The 21,177-nt window shown below is 43.8% G+C and overlaps 1 protein-coding gene across 6 annotated transcripts in view; it reads left to right on the top strand.

The window, feature by feature from the left end:
* Nucleotides 1-12,726: 12,726 nt before the first annotated feature.
* Nucleotides 12,727-21,177, top strand: part of MRO (maestro) — a 35,638-nt gene continuing 27,187 nt past the window's right edge. For 3 of the 6 annotated variants that reach the window (XM_032259494.1, XM_032259493.1, XM_032259495.1), the window contains exons 1-2: nucleotides 16,009-16,132; nucleotides 16,348-16,468. In XM_032259494.1, the coding sequence (XP_032115385.1) occupies nucleotides 16,093-16,132; nucleotides 16,348-16,468 (161 nt within the window). In that variant the 5' untranslated portion in view covers nucleotides 16,009-16,092. Of the gene's footprint in view, nucleotides 12,898-16,008; nucleotides 16,133-16,347; nucleotides 16,469-18,957; nucleotides 19,214-21,177 lie in introns of those variants that run through there. The other 3 variants (XM_032259496.1, XM_032259497.1, XM_032259498.1) reach the window with 3 other exon arrangements.

The following is a 21,177-nucleotide window of genomic DNA, read 5'->3' as shown; positions in this document are numbered from 1 at the left end:
GTAAGAGGAGGTGTGCTGAAGGACTTCTCATAAACACTTGGCTTTTCTGATTTAAAAATGTGGCTGATGTTGCCCTTTCCCACTCATCCGACCTTGAATGTAGAATGATACCTGCAGACATGGTATCTAACACAGACAAGCAGCAGGAGGAAGCCCTGGCATAATGATGACAGCAGAGTAAGTGAAAAGGTGGAAAGAATGGAGATCCTTGATGTCACCCCTGAGCAGCTGACCAATGTTAATGACCCCCACGCTTGGGTTTCTGTGTGATGTTAAAAAACCAAAAATATATAAAAACAAAAACAAAATTCTTCTATGAGTCAGATATCTTGATAACTGATTGTAGTTAAAACCTTCCTAATTGATGTGGCCAGTAGGAATACATCAATGACCAGATCTCAGATCTATCAAAAGAACTTACTAGGAGCCGGGCGCAGTGGTTCACACCTGTAATCCCAGCACTTTGGGAGGCTGAGGTGGGTGGATCACTTGAGGCCAGGAGTTCGAGACCAGCTTGGCCAACATGGTGAAACCCCATCTCTATTAAAAATACAAAATTAGCTGGGCATAGTGGCAGGCTCCTGTAATCCCAGGTGCTTGGAAGGCGGAGGCAGGAAAATTCCTTGAACCCAGGATAATTACATAGCTTGGATGGGGGTGGAAAGAAGTAGGAAATAATTGCTGTCTCAGTTTAATGCCTCTCTGGGCCTGATAATTTAAAAGGGCTCACATTTCTCAAATAAGTATTGACATATATTTTTCTTTCTCAGTGTCTTCTTCACTTGCTTTAAATTGAAAGCAACCTGACGAAAAAGTTAAATTATTTAATATGTAGAGGAATAGCATTTTGAGTACTTTGAAGTATTGATGGTATCTCAATTAAGTTAATAAAATCTATACAATCTTTGTAGATTACTTATGTGAATCTTACTTTCATAAACAGATGTTTTGTTCCCATGATGTACATGGATCTTACTTTAGTAAATAGATAAGCTTTGTTTCTATTTCTTTGTTTCCAGTTTTTTTTTTCCTAAAGGATTTTCCTCAAATACTTGAAGGTGCTAAAAATTTAGATCTTTTAAGATATTTAAACCTTCCCCACATCAAGTTTGTTTGTATACCAATTACTGCTATTTGTCAGTTGCAAAAGTCAAATTAACCCTTGTCTGAATTACCATAAGTCTAAAAATTATGAGACTCAATTAAGTTTCACTACATATAAAAGATTACTATTTGGATGAAGATGAGCACATCTAAAGTAAAGAGATGGAAGCTAATTGGCTCAGACCATGGCAGGAGATCTTCGAAATTATCTTTCATTTTCCAAAACTCTTGCTTACATAAAGCCATCTTGACCCGTACTGTTGTGCTGATGGTTTATGAACAATAACAGGGAGGCTGAGCTAAGCAGATGTTATTGGAGAGACAGGGAGACCCTGCCCTGGGGTGGCCCTGGGGAGCAGAACATGTGCAGGTAACAGAGCCAGGGGAAAGAAGGCTAGAAAAAGTGGGGGAGAGCCTGGGCGGCTTTGAGGATCTGTATGAGGAGCCTGGACTTAAAAAGTTCTTGAGGATTCTAGGAAGATTCCCTAGATGTGAAATGATATGAAGTGCACAGAGAATAAAATCAGGGCAATTTGTTTTGATTTCTTAATGAATCTATATAAACTTCTTAAGGGTAGGGTTTTATCTTTTCATCTGTTTCCACGTTATGCCCAAGACATGCATTAAAAAAATATTCCAAAGGCCAGGTGTGGTGGCTCCAGCCTGTAGTCCCAGCTCTTTGTGGGGCCAAGCGGGGTGGATCAGTTGAGCTCAGGAGTTTGAGACCAGCCTGGCCAAAATGCTGAAACCCTGTCTCTGCTAAAAATACAAAAATTGGCCAGGTGTGTTGGCACGTGCCTGTAATCCCAGCTACTCTGGGGGCTGAGGCAGGAGAATCGCTTGAACCCAAAATGGGGAGCTTGCAGTGAGCTGAGATCCCACCACTGCACTCCAGCCTGGGTGACAGAGTGAGACTCCATCTCTCTCTCTCTCTATATATATATATGTCTACATATATATATGTATGTATGTTTGTGGTTTGTGTGTGTGTGTGTATATATATGTAGAGCAATGGTACAATCTCAGCTCACTGCAACCTCCACCTCCTGGGCTGAAGCAATCCTCTTGCCTCAGCCTTCTGAGTAGCTGGGACTTCAGGCACACACCACCACACCTGGCTTATTTTAAAATTTTGTGTAGAGATGGGGGTATTACCATGTTGCCCAGGCTGGTCTTAAACTCCTGGACTCAAGCGATTTGCCTGCATTTGCCTCCCAAAGCACTGAGATTACAGGTGTGATCCACTGAGCCTGGCTGCAAATCTTCTTGCTAATTGATATTCAAGATAATGTGGAAGACAGAGGGCAGGTGGTTCTTCCTTCCCCCATTACCAGTTCAAATGAATAATGTGGCCCCAGGGCACCTGATGCTGAATAACATCCAGATAGGTTCCCCTTCATCACTTTCTTTTCTGTTCAGATCTGCAGGTTATGGAACCCGAGCCTCAAAAAACTGGCTGGCTGCTTTTAGAAAGCCCTAAATTCAAAACTTGAAAGCAGAATAAATAGAAAATAATTTTTCATTTGTATTTCCTGTAAAACAGCCAACTCTCAATTACCTAATTTTAAAATTTCATTGATTTCACAGAGTTTCCGTCTTTATGTCACCTTTCTGGAAGCTTATTGATTGAACAGTGTGTGTGGTCTTTATTTACCCTCTGCCCACAACTTAGCCTCACGCCATGGCCCATCTCCTGGCTGTGCCCTGGAGCTTCCAGCGTTGGAAGCTTTCTGGTTGATAATGCCTATTTTGACTGCAGCAGTAAAGTCACCAAGGACTAGAAATCCCCTGCGCCCCGCTTTAGCAACTGATGCTCATTTTGTTTGTAATCACTCGACATTTTAGGTGGAAGAGGAATGATGGCAGGATGTGGGGAGAGGAGGGAGGAAAAATATCACAAAGGGCTGTAGCTAAGATCTTTCCAGAAAGACAAGAGCTTTCCATTTAGTATTTGGAGTTTACTTGTCTAAAATATTTTAGCAAAATTGCTATAGCTCTAAGCTGCATTGTCAAGTCACGCCATGAAGACAAATATCTCATATAGCAGGTCCTTGCAAGGAAACAGCAAAGGGCAGGGGGAATGGTTACTTCCTACTGCCAATCACTGGGCAGGGTCTAGTTTTGGCTGTTAAATTAATGCCCCATCAACATCACACATATCCAGGGTGGAGGGGGGCGCGGCTACTGAAATAATTATGGTAGATCAGCCCCTTTCATGACCATTAGTGAAATTCTGCTAAGGATCTCAGGCCACTAACTCTTTGAGCACACCATCTTAAGAAGTATCCTAACTATACTCTTAGAAGGCCATTTGGGGTACATGTTTGGGGGTGTGGTTGTAAATAATTTCCTATGTTGATGATGTGGTGTGCCTTAGTGATGGGAAGAGCCACATTCTCATCATCAGTAAAAAGGTCATGCTATCGTGAGGAGCTGCCTGACTGGAAGACTGTCGCCACTATAATTCTTGATTAATTATAACCCATTGGCTATTAGTGTTACCGCCAAGAAGCTGCTGTGGAGACCTTCACCCAATGAGTGACGATCTTTGCACAACAGAGAAGGCCTATTGTCATAAACGAGTTAACACCCTACCACACACAAATTATAGTAGTACCAAACAAAATGTCTATTTACTTAAGCTAGTATTACATTTAATTAGTTGCTGGGAAATAAGAAAATGCATTTTCTAACAAGCTAACTCATTATAATTCCTGTCCTGCTTCCGTAGAATCAAATTCAAGTGTTATGAATGCCTCAAACAAATGTTAGTTTCTGTAAAAGTGAAAAGAAACACTAAAAATGTGATAAGAATTGTAAAGACTCAGATGAATGAAGGAATCATTTGCTAAAAGCCCATCATGTGCCAAGCACTGTGCTGGGGGCCACAGGTTTGGAGTCAGCTTCCCCAAAAGCTGAAACACAGGCCTTGCTTTCCGGAGGCTCACAGCGCAGGGGCAGGAGATTCCCATGTGGTGATGTGAATACAAATTGGTTAGTGGTAAAGACCTTCTCAGAATTGCAGAGGGCATGGGTAGAGAATGTTCAGACTGGAAGATCTAGCAAGGACCTTCCTTGTGGGGTTTGAACAAGGCCTGGAAGAAATGCTTAATTGGATTGAGGTGGAGGGAGCAATAGGGAGGGTTGCATAGTCCCAGATATGCAAATAGACACGAAATGTAGACATTCTTGAGGAAGTGAAAGGAGCTGACTGTGATGAAAGTGTGAGTCTGTGATGTCTCTGAGCTGGGAGGACAGCAGAGGGGAAGAGGAGATGATGTGGGGCAGCCATGCGGCTGGGTGAGGATACTGGCAGGCCTGCACAACGCTGAGAGTGAACACCTCCTAAAATTCTCCTAGGACATGTGTCTTTCTGGTCTCACCTTAATCCTGCCCCTGACTGTATAGAACAAACATCATGATAAACATCGGACAGAAGAGCCCAGCTTGCAACTTCTCTAAGGGTAGGAACCATATAGTTTTTCTTTTTCTTTTTTTTTGAGACAGAGTCTCCCTTTGTCACCCAGGATGAGGTGCAGTGGCAGGATCTCAGCTCACTGCAACCCCTGCCTTTCGGTTCAAGTGATTCTCCTGCCTCAATCTCGTGAGCAGCTGGGATTACGAGCACCTGCCACCACGCCCACCTAATTTTTGTATTTTTAGTAGAGATGGGGTTTCACCACGTTGGCCAGGCTGGTCTTGAACTCCCAACCTCAGGCGATCCACCCGCCTCAGCCTCCCAAAGTGCTGGAATTGCAAGTGTGAGCCACCATGCCTGGCATTTTTCAATTTTATATTTATCTGTCGATTCCCTGTGTTCTAGTGCTGGGCAGAGACACTGGGACCTAGAAGATTCTCAATAAATGTGTATTGAATGATTAAATATTTGTTTAATGACACAGTCAGGGTAACCAAGGCAAATGTGGTAAGCAAATGAATAGTGGAGTTCTAAATAATCAGTCTCCAAATAGAAATTCAGCAATAAAAGAGTATTTGTTGTATTAATGTGTTGAGAGGAGACCTTGCCCTGGAATGAGTTCAGTGTTTAAAACCCATTTTCCAATGAGTAGAAGAATGGAATGTGCATAACTTTGGATCAAAATGTGTTTAAGTTGTAATCTAACGCAAGGTCTGATGCCTTGACATAGGGACAAATACATGATTCAAAATGCAAAACTCCAAAGTAGAAAAATGTTCTGTAAAATTTATAGCAGTTAAAGTGCTCTCCTCTGACATCCTTTACTGAAGGGAATTTTTTAAAAAAGTCATTTAATACAAACACTTCTTAAAAATAAACATATAAATGTCACTCTTTTCTTAGGTTTGAGGTTGCTATGTTACTTAATTACATTAAATGTAATTTCTGTTATTCAAAAGAAAATCTTTTTATTTTGCCCCCTTTTTGTGGAATGATAATATATGTGTAGTCTAAATAAATATTCATTTGAAGCCAGGTGCAATGGCTTGCACCTGTAATCATAGCACTTCAGGAAGCTGAGGCAGGAAGATCGCTTGAACTCCCTGGAGTTCAAGACCAGCTTAGGCAGCATGGCAAGACCCTGTCTTTACAAAAAAATAAGAAAATAACTGGGCATGGTGGTGCATGTCTGTAGTCCTAGTTACTAGGGAGGCTGAGGTAGGAGGGTCGCTTGAGCCTGGAAGGTCGAGGCTGCAGTGAGCCGTGATTGCACCACTGCACTCCAGCCTGAGTGACAAAGTGAGACCCGGTTTCAAGAAAAAAAAAAATTCATTTGAGAGAATGTATTCTCAGCATAAAATTTATAATAATGAATTCAGCTTTAGTTTATTGTAATGGTGGCTTATATTTCAGAAACAAACAGAAAGCTAGAATTCTCCTTTATCTGGGGACTGAAATCAAAGCGAGAAAGGCAACCAGTCTGATTCTTCTACACCTACTTAGCACGGTAGAATCGAGGAAGTACACAATTAGTAGGCTTCTAACAGCCTCTGGGTTTTTAAGTGATGGGCAGTTCTGCCCGCACTGTATTTATATTCCATTAGGACTGAATTAATAAAAGAAAGTGAGCTTAATGATACTCTTTTTCTATGATTAAATATATTAACTGTCCAATAGATACATGAATGTAGCATCTGTTTATTTTCAGAAGCAAGAATTGTGAGGTAGAAATGCCCCTAGAGAACAGAGGTGCAGAGAGGGTCTGTCTCCTGGGTCAGCACCCAGCCCTTACCACCTGCCTCCTGCTTCCCTTCCTTCCTTGGACCCATTGCTATATTAAAAAAATGCCTGCAGTCTATTTTTAAATGCATTCTGTTGGTGGCATGCTCACAAAAATTAAAAAAACACCTCTTAGACTTTTTTTTTTAATGCCAAAAGGTATAAAGGAAAAAAATGAAAAGTCTTTTTTTCCAATAATCGCTGTTGCTTTTTAAAACTGAAAGTAGGCTGGGCGTGGTGGCTCACACCTGTAATCCCAGCGCTTTGGGAGGCTGAGGAGGGTGGATCACCTGAGGTCAGGAGTTCGAGATCAGCCTGGCTGACATGATGGAACCCTGTCTCTAGTAATAATTCAAAAATTAATTGGGTTTGGTGGTGCATTCTTGTAATCCCAGCTACTCAGGAGGCTGAGGCAGGAGAATTGCATGAACCCAGTAGGCAGAGGTTGCAGTGAGCCAAGGTCGCGCCATTGCACTCCAGCCTGGGGAACAAGAGTGAAACTCTCTCTTAAAAAAAAAAAAAAAATGAAAGTAATAAATGCTTTCAGTGAGAAAATTCAAATACTATGGAAAGGTAAACATTTGAACTGAAAGCTTCCTTCTTCACCTAATTACTCTCTTCCTAGGAAGCTCCGATTAATAATTTCTTAAGTGTCTTTTCAGAAAAAAGGGCTATGTACCAGTCTATGTTTCTTTTTGAAAAGCACATAAATTGAATTATAATATATTTTCTTTTATGCCTCTATCTTTTCACTTAATACACTTTGAACATGTTTTCATTATCAGTAGGTACAACATAGCTCTTCCTATATTCTTTTTATAATGCTTCCCAGTATTCCACTATGGAAAGGTATTCTATTTATGTACACTATGCCCTGCTGGTGGACATTTGTGATAATTTATTTTGCTGTTACAATAAGTACCCTTTTACATATAACTCAATATCATCTTTCATATGTATTCATAAGGTCACTGGGCCTTGGTATAGAGTTGCATAAGTTGTACACTGCATAAAGTGCCTTTTCCATGAGGGCAGCATTCAGTTTGTAGATGTCATAAATTTAAATACTTATTATGATAATTTTCTGTCAGATAGACATAAAATCTCTTCATGAGGGGATACTTTATTCTAATTTGAACAAAATCACCATGGCCCTGTGTAAATCAATGTTAAGAGAACAACTGAGTCAAAGGCGATATGCATTGGCAGCTCACGCCTGCACTTTGGGAGGCCAAGGCTGGTGGATCATCTGAGGTCAGGAGTTTAAGATGAAACTCAAACTCAGGAGTTTGGTGAAACCCCATCTCTACTAAAAATATAAATATAAGCCAGGCTTGGTGGCGCGTGCCTGTACCCTCAACTGTTCAGGAGGCTGAGGCATGAGAATCGCTTGAATCCGGGAGGCAGAGGTTGCACTGAGCCGAGATCTCATCACTGCACTCCAGCCTGGGTGACAGAGGGAGACCCTCCCTAAAAAAAAAAAAGGGCATACATGGACTTTTGATAAATATTGTCAACTTCCCCTCCAAAATGGTTGTACTAAGAGAGATTGATTTTGACAGATACTAGGGTTTGGTTTCTAAGGTCTAAAACATACTGTGTTGCTTTAAGTCATGGTCAACTTTTATTTACCTGAGGTTGTAAGAAAGAATGAAAACAGGAATAGCCAAAAGCTACCTCCCCAAAAATTCCCAATGAGAAAAATCAGGTAATTTGCATGTTACCTGTTTTCCTTTCCTTTCTAGGGATCACCTAATGCACAGTCCCTTGAAGGACTGGATGCCAGCAGGGGAGAAAATAAGCCGCTCTAGTTGCAGGGCACCTGAAACCTGCATAGTTGGTTCCGGAACATACATGTGTTGATAAAAATGTTTTCTTTTGTTCTTTTTTTTTTTTTTTTTTTTTTTCTGAGATGGAGTCTTGCTCTGTTGCCCAGGCTGAAGTGCAGTGGCGCGATTTCAGCTCACTGCATGCTCTACCTACCAGGTGCAAGTGATTTTCCTGCCTCAGCCCCCCCAGTAGCTGGGACTACAGGCACACGCCACCATACCTGGCGAATTTTTGTATTTGTAGTAGAGACAAGGTTTTGCCATGTTGACCAGGCTGGTCTCAAACTCCTGACCTCAGGTGATCTTCCTGCCTCGGCCTCACAAAGTGCTGGGATTACAGGCATGAGCCACCACTGCACACGGCCTTTCTTTCATTCTTTACTGGAGGAATTAAATGAACAATAATGGGAAAGGTGCAGTAATGCTATGATGGAGTTGTGGTGGGAAGCTGGTATCATGGGATCAAAGACAGGACTGTCGTAATGCACCTGTTGTGGGGTATATAAAAAAAGGTTCCACCCTTAGAGTCTTCTCCAATCTCTCAAGGAAGAGTCAACAGCTCCAATAATAGGCTGAATACTTTATGACAGCAGCACGCACGGTAAAGCACTTTTGGGCATGGGTTTATAGTTTTATTGGTCACATTGTGCCTGACATCACTCTCATTGTCATTAAATGCCCGCATGTTTGTCACTCCGTGGGATTTGACTGGATTCTACTGTAAGTGTAAAGTTGAAGAATGAGCACGTGGAATGTTAAGCCTATGGTGAGTTTAAGAGGAAGTAATGTGTTAAGCAATGCTCAAAACAAACTTAAAATAGAAACAAGGCGGGGGGGGATGGTAGAGGGGGCAGAGAAGAAAACAAGCTGAGAAAAGGTAAAAAAAGGGGGAGGAAGGAAGGCCATGGGAATAAGAACTCTGCCCTTAGAGGTAAAGACAGAACTGGGGCGGGGCGGGGAAGACGTAAAGACAGAATCCATAGAATAACTCCAACTGGCTGGGTTTGGTGGCTTACGCCTGTAATCCCAGCACTTTGGGAGGCCAAGGCAGGCTGATCACCTGGGGTCGGGAGTTCGAGACCAGCTTGATCAATATGGAGAAACCCCATCTCTACTAAAAATACAAAAAATTAGCCAGGTGTGGTGGCTCATGCCTGTAATCCCAGCTACTTGGGAGTCTGAGGAAGGAGAATAGCTTGAACCCAGGAGGTGGATGTTGCAGTGAGTCGAGATTGTGCCATTGTACTCCAGTCTGGGCAACAAGAGCAAAACTCCGTCTCAAAAAAAAAAAAAAAAAAAAAAAAAAAGAATGACTCTGGCAGGACAAAGCTCAAGAGGAAGCCAGACATTTAGATCCCAATCCCATCAACTAGCTTTGGGACTTTGGCAAGTTCCCCACTCACTCTTACCCTCTGTTTCCCTATGTGTTAAAGAAGCACAAGAATAACCCCCTTTCCAAGGTTGAGAGAAGAAAATGACAAATAGCCTAAAAACACTTTGAGATGTTAAGAGCAGAGATCAGAGGCAGTGTTGCCTGAAGGACTGGTTTGACGTTTCATGGTGCTATTTACTGATCCTGTTCTCTTCCACGATAAAGCATCTGTAGCTTTCTCACTGGGCCCTTGCACAAATAGGAAATGTAATGTGAGGATCTTAAAAGTCTGCAAAACTGCATGATTTAGAATGTAACACTAGCAATTGTCAGGGGCAGATAGCCTAAAAAGGCCTTATTGTGTATTTCTCTCTTGTGATAAAACTCTAATCTGTCCTATGTTTCATCCTCAAGGATAAAATGTGGCTTCTTGTTGGCTGCAACCTTGTTTAAAGGACAGAGATGTTTCTAGGCTTATTCATATTCACCCTTCATCAGGATGAGCATAGAGGGAGAAGCTAGTCACGCTGTGTTCCTCATTGCCTAGCTCAGGTAAGACAGCACAGAACAGCTTCAGGATTCAGCTGATTCTGTTAGACATTGTAGTTCAGCACAGTTGATTGATTGCTATAGACTTAACCAGTTCAACTGAAAAATGTTTATAGAAGTTCATGATTGGGCCGGGCGCGGTGGCTCAAGCCTGTCATCCCAGCACTTTGGGAGGCCGAGGCGGGTGGATCACAAGGTCAAGAGATCGAGACCATCCTGGTCAACATGGTGAAACCCTGTCTCTACTAAAAATACAAAACATTAGCTGGGCATGGTGGTGCGTGTCTGTAGTCCCAGCTACTCAGGAGGCTGAGGCAGGAGAATTGCCTGAACCCAGGAGGCGGAGGTTGCGGTGAGCCGAGATCGCACCATTGCACTCCAGCCTGGGTAACAAGAGCGAAACTCCATCTCAAAAAGAAAAAAAAAAAAGATGATCGTGATTACCTTTTGGAAGTAGGGGTGTTGGTGATGGTGTGGGAGTAATTAATATCTCAGGTAGGAAAGGCATTTAAACTTGAACTTATTTTTTTAACTTTTTTTTTTTTTTTTGAGACGGAGTCTCGCTCTTGTTGCCCAGGCTGGAGTGCAGTAGCATGATCTCGGCTCACTGTGATCTCTGCCTCCCAGTTTCAAGTGATTTTCCTGCCTCAGCCTCCGGGGTAGCTGGGATCACAGGCGTATGCTACCATGCCTGGCTACTTTTTGTATTTTTAGTAGAGATGGAGTTTCACCATGTTGGCCAGGCTGGTCTCAAACTCCGGACTGCATGGGATCTGTCCATCTTGACCTCCCAAAGTGTGGGGATTACAGGTGTGAGCCACTGCACCCGGCCTTTTTTATAAAAAAAATTTTTTAAAAAGACAGTGTCTTGCTTTGTCACCCAGACTGAAGTGCAGTGGCACGATCATGGCTCACTTTAGCCTTGCCCTCCTGAGCTCAGCCAATCCTCCTGCCTTAGCCTCCTGAGTAGCTGGTACCACAGGTACATGCCAACTTGCCTGGCTAATTTGTTTTTAATTATAGAGATGGGGGTCTCCCTATGTTGCTGAGGATGGTCTCAAACGCCTAGACTCAAGTGATCTTCCCGCCTCAGCCTCCCAAAGTGTTGGGATTACAAGCGTGAGCCACTGTACCTGGCTAAACTATTATTTGCATTTATTTTATACTGAATGTATTCCTAGGCCATATGTTGTTTCTTCAGTTTCTTCTGGGATACCTTTTTCTTGTACGCAAATAACACTTCTGGTTTAGAAACAATTTGTTCCTTTTCAGCGAGAATCATCTCCACGTGGCAGGGGAACCTCTCATATGGGTTAATCTGACCATGAGCTCTGTAAATATGGTGTACATTTTGGCTTTGTTCAACTGAATGTGCTCAACGATCCAAGAATCTACATCTAAACCCTTAAGTTCAGCATTGCTTTCTGCATTTTTAAGCACATGCAGCAAAAATTGAACATTCTTTTTGGGCCACCAACCCTGTGACCAGCCCCAGCATTTGGCTTGGGCACACCTGCCAGCTCCACCTTTGTCATGACAGAAAGGCACACACAGCCTCTGAAAAGTGACATCTTTCAGGTACTTGGTGGCTTTTTGGATATGCATACCTTGATGGCCTGCACAGTTACATGGGTGTTCTTAAAGGGAACATAAAGATTTGGACCCCTTGGTTTGCACGATTTTGTGGAGTTTCCTGGGTCAAGGGATAGGCAAACCATTTTCAGAGATCACCCCAGGCCAAGAGCCTACAGAAAGAGCTTGAATTTTTTCTTGCATTCTGGTATCAATAGTCACTGTCAAGTAATAAAATAGAGAAAATGGAAGGCATAACAGCCAGATGATAGGTTGGATGAGGAAACAGCTGAGACAGATTTCTGTTTGTAGAGTTTGTAAAACTGCACCTGGGCGTGAGGAGACCTGGGCCACAGGGCGTGCCTGCTTCCCTGTGCTGGAGGGTATTTGAAGCTGAGGGATAAACCCAATGCTTCTTCCTGCAGCATCTATTTCATTGAAAGATTAGCAGCAAAAAGGCCTTTGTTTTTAGATTAAAACACAGAGGTGGACTGCTGGCAGCCTGTAATCCCAGCACTTTGGGAGGCCGAGGCAGGTGGATCATGAGGTCAAGAGATCGAAACCATCCTGGCCAACATGGTGAAACCCCCATCTTTACTGAAAATACAAAAAAATTAAAGGGGCATGGTGGCGCATGCCTGCAGTCCTGCTACTCAGGAGGCTGAGGCAGGAGGATCACTTGAGGTGGAGGTTGCAGTGAGCCGAGATCACGCCACTGCACTCTAGCCTGGCGACAGAATGAGGAGACACTGCCTCAAAAACCAAAAAAACAAAACACATAGGTAGAGGAGTGGGAAGCAAATATGGCATGAACTTTGGGAAGAGCCTCCCAAGGCTGTCTGCTCTGGAGGCAAGTGAATTGTGGAGGAGTCAGCACCAGGTTAGGTGGCTCATCGGGGTGGCTACTGGCTGTGCCTTCATGGTCTCTGTGTTCTTGCTGGGCCTGCCTCCTGGGATGCATTTCTTGTCTGTCTCTCTAACAGGTTTTGCTAAGCCCAGGAGTGGATGTTCCGTCCTCTACGAAGGGTTTTCCCAGGTGTCTGCCCTTTGACTCATTATCACCACTTCTCCTTGGCTCTTATCAATTCCTGCCTTGCGCTGTGGGCACATAAGCCCCAGTTCCAAGTCCTCTACCGGTCGGTTCTCCTTGAGAGCGCAGTCTGAGTGTTGGTCCCACCTGTCAAGCACTCTGCCTCCGTGGAAGCAGGATCTCAGTAAACAGGAGAAAGAAGGAATGAATGAGAAGCTGGTCATCCCAACCTGGGGCTAAGGAGGTGGCTGATTTTACTTCTTTTTAGACATGAAAATCAAGAGAGGGTTTAGCTTACCCTGGGAGCGGGGTGGGGAGAGGTATTTCCTGAAAGAAGATGAGAGGCAGGAAACTCAAATCCCTCCCTTTAAGTTACATTTCCTGGCGGGGGATGGTGGCTCACACCTGTAATCCCAGCACTCTGGGAGGCCGAGGTGGGCATATCACCTGAGGTCAGGAGTTGGAGACTAGCCTGGCCAACATGGTGAAACCCTGTCTCTATCAAAAATACCAAAATTAGCTGGGCGTGGCGGCGTGCGCCTGTAGTCCCAGCTACTCGGTAGGCTGAGGCACGAAAATTGCTTGAACTTTGGAGGCGGAGGTTGCAGTGAGCCAAGATCCCTTCACTGTACTCCAGCCTGGGTGACAGAGTGAGCCTCTGTCTCAGAAAAGAAAAGAAAAAAGATAAATTTCCTGATTATAGAATGTGCATGCACACACACAGGGAAGTGCTTCTGAAATTCCTGAAACCGAAGATAAACCATTTTGATTGGTGAGTCTCTTTTGTCCTTATCTCCTGTGTATAGAAAGGTGAACTGTGGATCGCTTTAGCTTTGCCTGTTGCCCTTTTCATCAGTAATGCAGGCTAAATAATTACTCTCTCTGCTTTTTCCAGTTGTGTGAGCCATGTACTTCTGGCAATAAGGAAATGTTAATTGAGAATGAAAATAGAGTCATTAAACCCTTACATTAAATAATTATGGTGTGTTCTTTTAAAGACATCGTGTTATCAGTATACAAATATGTTGCAATCGAGTCATCAAAATTGCCCTCTAATTTCCAAAGAAATGCACTGTGACTCAAGGTCACATAAGGAGAATCTTAGACTCTTGTGGGCATCGTGCCTTGATTTTGATCCTTCTCAAGTTTGTGCTGTATCTGGGATTCTCTAGGGGCAGTTAGCTGTGTCCACGCCCTTTATGAGAAGTGTTTAGTAGAGCTCAAGTCAGCCCAGTGCAAGCATCAGAAAGGCTCCTAGATATCAATTCCAGTTCTGGCCCTGATTTTCTTTGTAGTTTTAAGCCAAACAGGAAAATTTCTCTGCACGTTAGCTCTCCTATTTAGCAATAGAGAAGATACTATTTCTCTGTGAAATGCCTTACAACTTGAATACAAGGAAACTTTAAGACATAAGGGGTCATTAATAGTGTACCTGTTGTATTTCTGTTCGCGGGGAGGAGGGGGTGTAAATTGCAGTTCTGATTGACAAAGGAGATTTTGCAGAGAATCTTTACAATTATACTTCGGACTTCTCCAGCCTCCTCTGTTCTTTAGATAATCTTACCACTTTTTTGGTCATTCTAAGCACTACATGGATTAGTTCAGTATATAGATTATTGCCGTATAAAACTCATTCTGTCTCTTAGCAGATAACCTAACTCTGGTTTTACTGAAAAGATTAAAGCTGATTTGGAAGAATTGAACTCACTCATTCATCTCAGTTTTGTGTTGATGTATCTTCATCTCTGCGGCTGTCTCCCAGTTGCAGACAGAGGCAGCCACCTTTCTTCCTCCTCCAGAGCTAACCCTTTCTCTTGCGCCCTTGATGCCCCCCTCCACCTCTTCCTATTACACCACCACTACTTGGCATCACCCACATCTCCCTTGCAACCACTTTCAAACAAGGCCAGGCTTTATTCCATTTAACAAAAGCACACAAGAAAACCAAAATGCTTTTGCTTGACCTTGCGTCTCTTCTAGTCTATTTATTGCTTTCCTTTTGCAGCAAGACATCTCAATTTCCTCTTTCCTCATAGTCCCTTAGTTCTGCAGTCTAGCTTCCTTTCTCCGTCACTCTATTGAAATTGTGTCCTCAAATGTCACAGTGGTGCCCTTGTAACTTAATCTGAAGAGGGTGGTGTTTTAGCCCCATTCTTTTTATTTTCTCAGCAGCATTGATTTTCTTTCTTTCTACCTTTTTTCTTTCATCTTCCATGCTGACATAGTTCTCTGGTTTATATTTTTCTGCTTATCTCCTAATTGGGTTTTCTAGACCAGTCCACTGCATCATGGCTGAGTCCAAGCTCTCACATTAGCCTGCCTGTGGCTGAATTTTAACTCTGCCATGAATTAACTGCATGACCTTTGTTAAGGTAATCTCCCTGTGCCTCAGTTTCTCCAGCCTGAAAGTGGAGACTATAGTAGGAGTATTTTTTTTTTTTTTTTTAGTTTTGAGATGGAGTTTCACTCTTGTTACCCAGGCTGGAGTGCAATGGCGCGATCTCGGCTCACCGCAACCTCCGCCTCCTGGGTTCAGGCAATTCTCCTGCCTCAGCCTCCTGAGTAGCTGGGATTACAGGCATGCACCACCATGCCCAGCTAATTTTTTGTATTTTTAGTAGAGACGGGGTTTCACCGTTGACCAGGATGGTCTCGATCTCTTGACCTCGTGATCCACCCGCCTCGGCCTCCCAAAGTGCTGGGATTACAGGCGTGAGCCACCGCGCCCGGGTATAGTAGGAGTATTAACCTTTGGTTTGATGTAACAACTGAACATGATAGTCTTTGTAATATTTATCCCAACATTTGGCACGCAGACGTTTTCATTGCATGTTAGCTATTAGCATAACAATACGCTTCTTGATCTTTGAAAATATAATTGTTCTTTTCTGGTTTTAGGGCCTATTTTCTGCATGACCCAGTGCAGATCCAGACGATAACTAATTATTGATAAATAGACTTATGCACATAGTTAGAGAGTCCGGGGAAGGAAGGATGATGAGGGAGGGAGGCTCCTGAATTCTGCAGGTGCTGTGATTCCCTGGTTTTAATTTTGCTTTGCTTTTTAGCAATAAATCATATAAATTATTGAGAGCTTACATCGCTTTTTTCGGGACATAGGGTGTTGGTTGGGCAGGAAGGGACGTTAATGGTTAAAGCTCTAGTTGTTGGTGCAACAGTCAGTCACAATGAGGCTGCTAGGCATGGGACACAGTGTCCCATCCTTAGATTAAATGCACTCTAACGAGATTATATAAAGGAGGCAGCCACGGCGGCGGCTCTGGGCAGAGGCCGCCTGCAACCCGTCCATTGAGTCATGCCGCCATCCAGCGGCCGCACGGGGAACAGGCCTTGGCAGAGCCATTTTGTTTGGTGCAGAAGTCCCCAGAATTACTGTCCTCTCTGCAGAAAGTATCGGTCAGGCTGACACGAGGGAAGAATGAGAGGAAATCACAGCAAGGAGAAGGAAAAACACCTCAGTACGGCGTGGAGAAGCCAAGGGCGCAAGTGATACTTGTGCCAGCCTGCAATATCCTTGTCGGTTTCATTCCAGAACAATTCCCTCCCCCGCCCCAATACTCTATAAACTTTGACTTTCTTCTCTTATTTGTTACTCACTGCCCAACACCCTGTGCTGACCTGTTATCCTCAACAGACCCTGTGTCACCTCCTAATTTCCCTTCTTGAATGTTAGGAATTCAGGGCTGGGAAAATTTAGCCGAGTCATCACATTTGGCTACTACCCGGGAAAGCAGCTCCCCGAGTGAGGAACCGGCTCCAGCTCGTCACGTGGCAGCCGTCCGCAGGAGCCGCAGGTAAGGGACACTGCTGGCCGGGGCAGGCCAGATGCAGCGGGTGGTGTCCTGGGTGCACTTGGGTTCCCCAAACCATTCTGGAATGTCACTGTGGTCACCGGTATCGGTGGGATTTCCACCTCTAGGGGGTAGTAGCTGTCTGGTAATGTTCTCTTTGTAAAACTGAAGTGGGCAGTGTTGACCAGGAAGCTGGTTTTGTTTGCTTTTCACAAACTATGTTAATTGATCAATAGATTGGTTATAGATCATTATGCTGTCAGCAAAGAGCTTTAGGATGGCAGGGACTCAGTGAATATACTGATGCTTTGGCCTGAAATGTCTGTGGTCTGTCCTTCCTCGTTCAGCACACAGGACATTGCCCGGGAGCTGAACATGGGCTTATAGCTCAGTGACTGAAAGGATGGCTTTCGGAGTCCTAAAATCTGCTCTGCCACTGCTATTTGACTTTGAGTTAATTGTTTAACATTAAGTCCCAGTTTCTTCTTTTCTAAAATGAGGACGATTTTTTATTTTTATTTTTTGAGAAGGGGTCTTGCTCTGTTGCCCAAGCTGGAGTGCAGTGGTGCCATCTCAGCTCACTGCAGCCTTTGCCCACTGCAGCTTCTGCTTCCCGGGCTCAAGTGATTCTCCTGCCTCAGCCTCCTGAGTAGCTGGGACTACAGGTGTGCACCACCATGTCTGGCTAATTTTCATATTTTTAGTAGAGGCGGGCTTTCACCATGTTGCTCAGGTTGGTCTTGAACTCCTGGCCTCAAGCAATCTGCCTGCCTCGGCCTCCCAAAGTGCTGGGATTATAGCATGAGCTACCATGCTCAGCCTACTATTGTCATTTATAAGTTCAGTGTTGGAAGGATTTTTAAGCAATCTAACAGCTTCTACTGCTCATTTTACAGATGAGGAGATAAAATCAAAGTGTTTTATTATTTTGGCCTTCACAATATACCTTTTGGCTTCAATAAATAAAAGGATTATTGACCAAAAACCTAATACTTTGAGTCAGAATGATTCAAGAGTGCAAAAGCAGATAGAAGTCAGTGTAAAGCGTCAGTCATCTAAGTTACCCCAAATCCACGTGTCTTCAGTAAGATAGGTAGAAGCACAACGTGGGAATGAACACAAGCCCCAGCTGGGGTCTTGGGATTGGTAAAAACCAGGGGGCCTGTGCATAGCTCACTCAGGAAGTATGTCCCAGAGGAAGAATAATTATTGAAGAACATGTGCAGAGATGAGTACAACTACAAGCAGGGCCGTGTCTTTGGCTTCCAAATGGCCAAGTGACCTCCTGGCCTTGGTCATATAAGGCTAGGCACATGTGGTGACCATAGAAACCCACCAGAAAATGCCATTCTCCTAGGAAAGATGTCTGTCTTAGGGGTGAGTGGGCTTGAAGGAAGAATTACAATACCCTAAGAAATCTTGGAATCTGTATACTACATTCATTTATGGTGTGTTTTAAACGTTCCTCTCTCAGATCCTGTGTTGCAACAGATGGGAATGATCCTTTTGTTTTGGTTGAACTGGGTGTAAAGAACTTAATGTTTTAGAAAGGAGGGAGGCGCTGCAGGCAAGGAGGGCACAGGGGTGGCGGGAGTCCTTTAAGAAGCTGCAAGAACAAGAAACGAGGCTCCAGTGAGGGACCTCGTGACCTTGATTTAACTCCTAATTTGTTTTATTTTTTTAAGGAAACTTTTAACTGGAGAATAGCATCCTAGAAAAGTTGAACAAATCATAGACAAACAGCCGCTGTGATTTTAATTTTATTTGGAAAGTGAAATTCAAAGTGCTTCACAAACATATGGTATCAATCCCTTGTTCTCTGCAAAGACACTGACCTCCTTCCCTTCCTCATCCCTCGGCCCCAGCTCCCTCCCTGACTTTCATGGTCTCTACTACTGCATGGGCTCAGCCTAGAGGAGTATGTTGATTCTGGGTTTATTTAATTTCCAGAGCAGAAGTTCTTCTATACCAGCATGTGTGTAGCATCACCAGGCACCATGTACAAAAAGTGCAATGCTCAGACCTGACACTGCCTGAGATTCTGATACAATAATCCTGGGCAGGGCTGGAGTTTATTATTATTATTATTTTATTTTTTAGAGGTAGGATCTTGCTCTGTCGCCCCAGCTAGAGTGCAGTGACGCAATCATAGGTTACGGCAGGCTCTGACTCCTGGGCTCAAGCAATGCTCAGCCTCCCAAAGTGCTGGGATCACAGGGGGGAGCCACTGTACCCACCCCTGGCTTGGAGTTTATGACAAGCACCCCAGGGAATTCTGATATAGAAGGTGCAGCCAACACTGAGAAATGCTTTCCTTTTCCTGCACCCAAGATCAAGATAAGCCCTGCAACCTGCAAGATTAGACTACATCACAGTTTTTCTCTTGTTTGCTAGAAGAGGTAGTGAGCTCACGATGGAACTCTGTGTGTGTTTCTCTAACCACAGCTCGAATCTTCCAGGTGGAACCACTCAGTTCTCACTTACTTTGCCCTGCTCGGGAGCATGATCTTGAGTTCTACTCACGCCTATGAAGGCGAGGCTGGCTGCTTGGTTTCTGAAGCCTGGGGAAGCTGCCTTGGCTGGCTACAGCCCTTAGCTGTTATGCTAATCTTGCAAGAGAAGTCAAGCAAAAAGAACAGGGCAGCAGGTTTGTTTTCCTTCCCAGTGGAAAAGAGCTTTAGGCATGGTTTTCTTAGGCCTTGGAACAGAGATACCAGCAGGTTTATAATGAGGCCCGTGCCCTCCTTGGTGAGTGTACCCTCAGCTTAAGGGAGTTTTGCTTCTTTTATTTTGTTTTTGAAATTTGAGATTTTTTTTCATTTGAAGATAAATGAAAATCACAATATACTAAAATCACAAATATGCTTATTTAAACACCCAATCCTATTTATCTAAAACAGACTTTGCAAACATACAAATATCTATTCTCTCCACATGTCAGCCCCCATTCAGATCATGGTTTGGAAATGGGGAGATTAGAATTCCCTTAAACTGCAAGTCAGCAGGTGTTTCTTTATAGTTAATGTTAACAAAACTTCTGCAAAACAGTAATTGACAATGGTCTTCTTTATTAACTCGCAAGGAAATTTTGTTAAAGTGTCTGTTCAAAAATGCAGAAAAACTGAACTATACACATATTGAAAAGTTAAAAATTCCTTAATTTTTTATTCTTGAGATCAGTGCTCCAATTTACCGGGCAATGTACCTGATGTAATGAAAAGAAAAAGAAAAAGCTACAGCAGATGAAAGGCCGTAGGGATGTGCATCTAGCCAATGCTACACTGCAGTATCAATAGCTGCCGTTTTTGTAAACTGTGGCTGTAACAGTCCTGAACAAGAAGAGTTTTCTGTTTAAGCTGCAGTCACTTTTCTTTCTTTCTTTTTTTTTTTTTTTTTGAGTCGGAGTTTCGATCTTGTTACCCAGGCTGGAGTGCAATGGCGCAATCTCGGCTCACCGCAACCTCCGCCTCCTGGGTTCAGGCAATTCTCCTGCCTCAGCCTCCTGAGTAGCTGGGATTACAGGCACGCGCCACCATGCCCAGCTAATTTTTTGTATTTTTAGTAGAGACGGGGTTTCACCATGTTGACCAGGATGGTCTCGATCTCTTGACCTCGTGATCCACCCGCCTCGGCCTCCCAAAGTGCTGGGATTACAGGCGTGAGCCACCGCGCCCGGCTAATTTTTCTAACTATGGATCAGCATTCCTTCCGCGGCAGATTTTTATAGTTCCTCTAATGCATTTGTGACGACTGTTTCAAGGTAACTTGCTGCTTTCCCGAAACTTCTAGTTCTTTCTCCTGCTAAGAACTGTAGCCCTTTTCTGCTGTTTTTATTTTTTTGGAGACAGAGTCTTGCTCTGTCCCCCAGGCTGGAGTGCAGTGGCGCAATCTGGGCTCACTGCAAACTCTGCTTCCTGGGTTCAAGCGATTCTCGCGCCTCAGCCTCCCAAGTAGCTAGGATTACAGGCGTCCGCCACCATGCCCAGCTAATTTTTGTATTTTTAGTAGAGATGGGGTTTCACCGTGTTGGCAAGGCTGGTCTCAAACTCCTGACCTCAGGGGATTCACTCACCTCGGCTTCCCAAAGTGCTGGGATTATAGGCATGAGCCACCATGCCCAGCCTCCTTTTCTGCTGTTTTTAGAAACTTCTGCTCCCATATCCACCATTTCCATCACCAGATCCATAACCATCACCTTAGGAACTGCCTGAGCTTCTTCCACCAAAACTGCCCTCTTTCATGGATTCATAATTTGATCACTGTTTCCAAGATCATTATAGTTCCCACCACCACCGTAGTTCCCACCACCAGCATTTCCTCCTTCATTGTAACCATCATATCATTCACCACTGCCACCATATCCACTACCTTGGTTTCCACATCCTGGTCCACCACCACCATGACCCCTCTACTGTTGTGACCAGGATCACCACCTGTAGTTGCTACCATCACCTCCAAATCCATTCTATCCACCATCACCTCCTGCATAACTACCTCTGCTGCCATCACCTTCACCACCATAGCCTCCTTTCCACCAGTTTCCACCACAGCCAAAATGATCTCTACCACCTCCAAAGTTTCCTCCATGACCAGCCAAGTTGCCAGATCCACTTCCATGACCTCTTTATGATCCAGAAGACTCCATGTCATTTAGAAAGGACCCTTTTTACTTCACAATTATGCCCATTAATGGCATGGTATATCTGAACAAG

Source organism: Sapajus apella, unplaced genomic scaffold, assembly GCF_009761245.1.
Source record: "Sapajus apella isolate SASKATOON/1434 unplaced genomic scaffold, GSC_monkey_1.0 scaffold109, whole genome shotgun sequence".
NCBI classification, from domain to species: domain Eukaryota; kingdom Metazoa; phylum Chordata; class Mammalia; order Primates; family Cebidae; genus Sapajus; species Sapajus apella.
The sequence above is the reverse complement of the archived record's forward strand: the minus strand, read 5'-3'. Positions and strand labels throughout refer to the sequence as shown.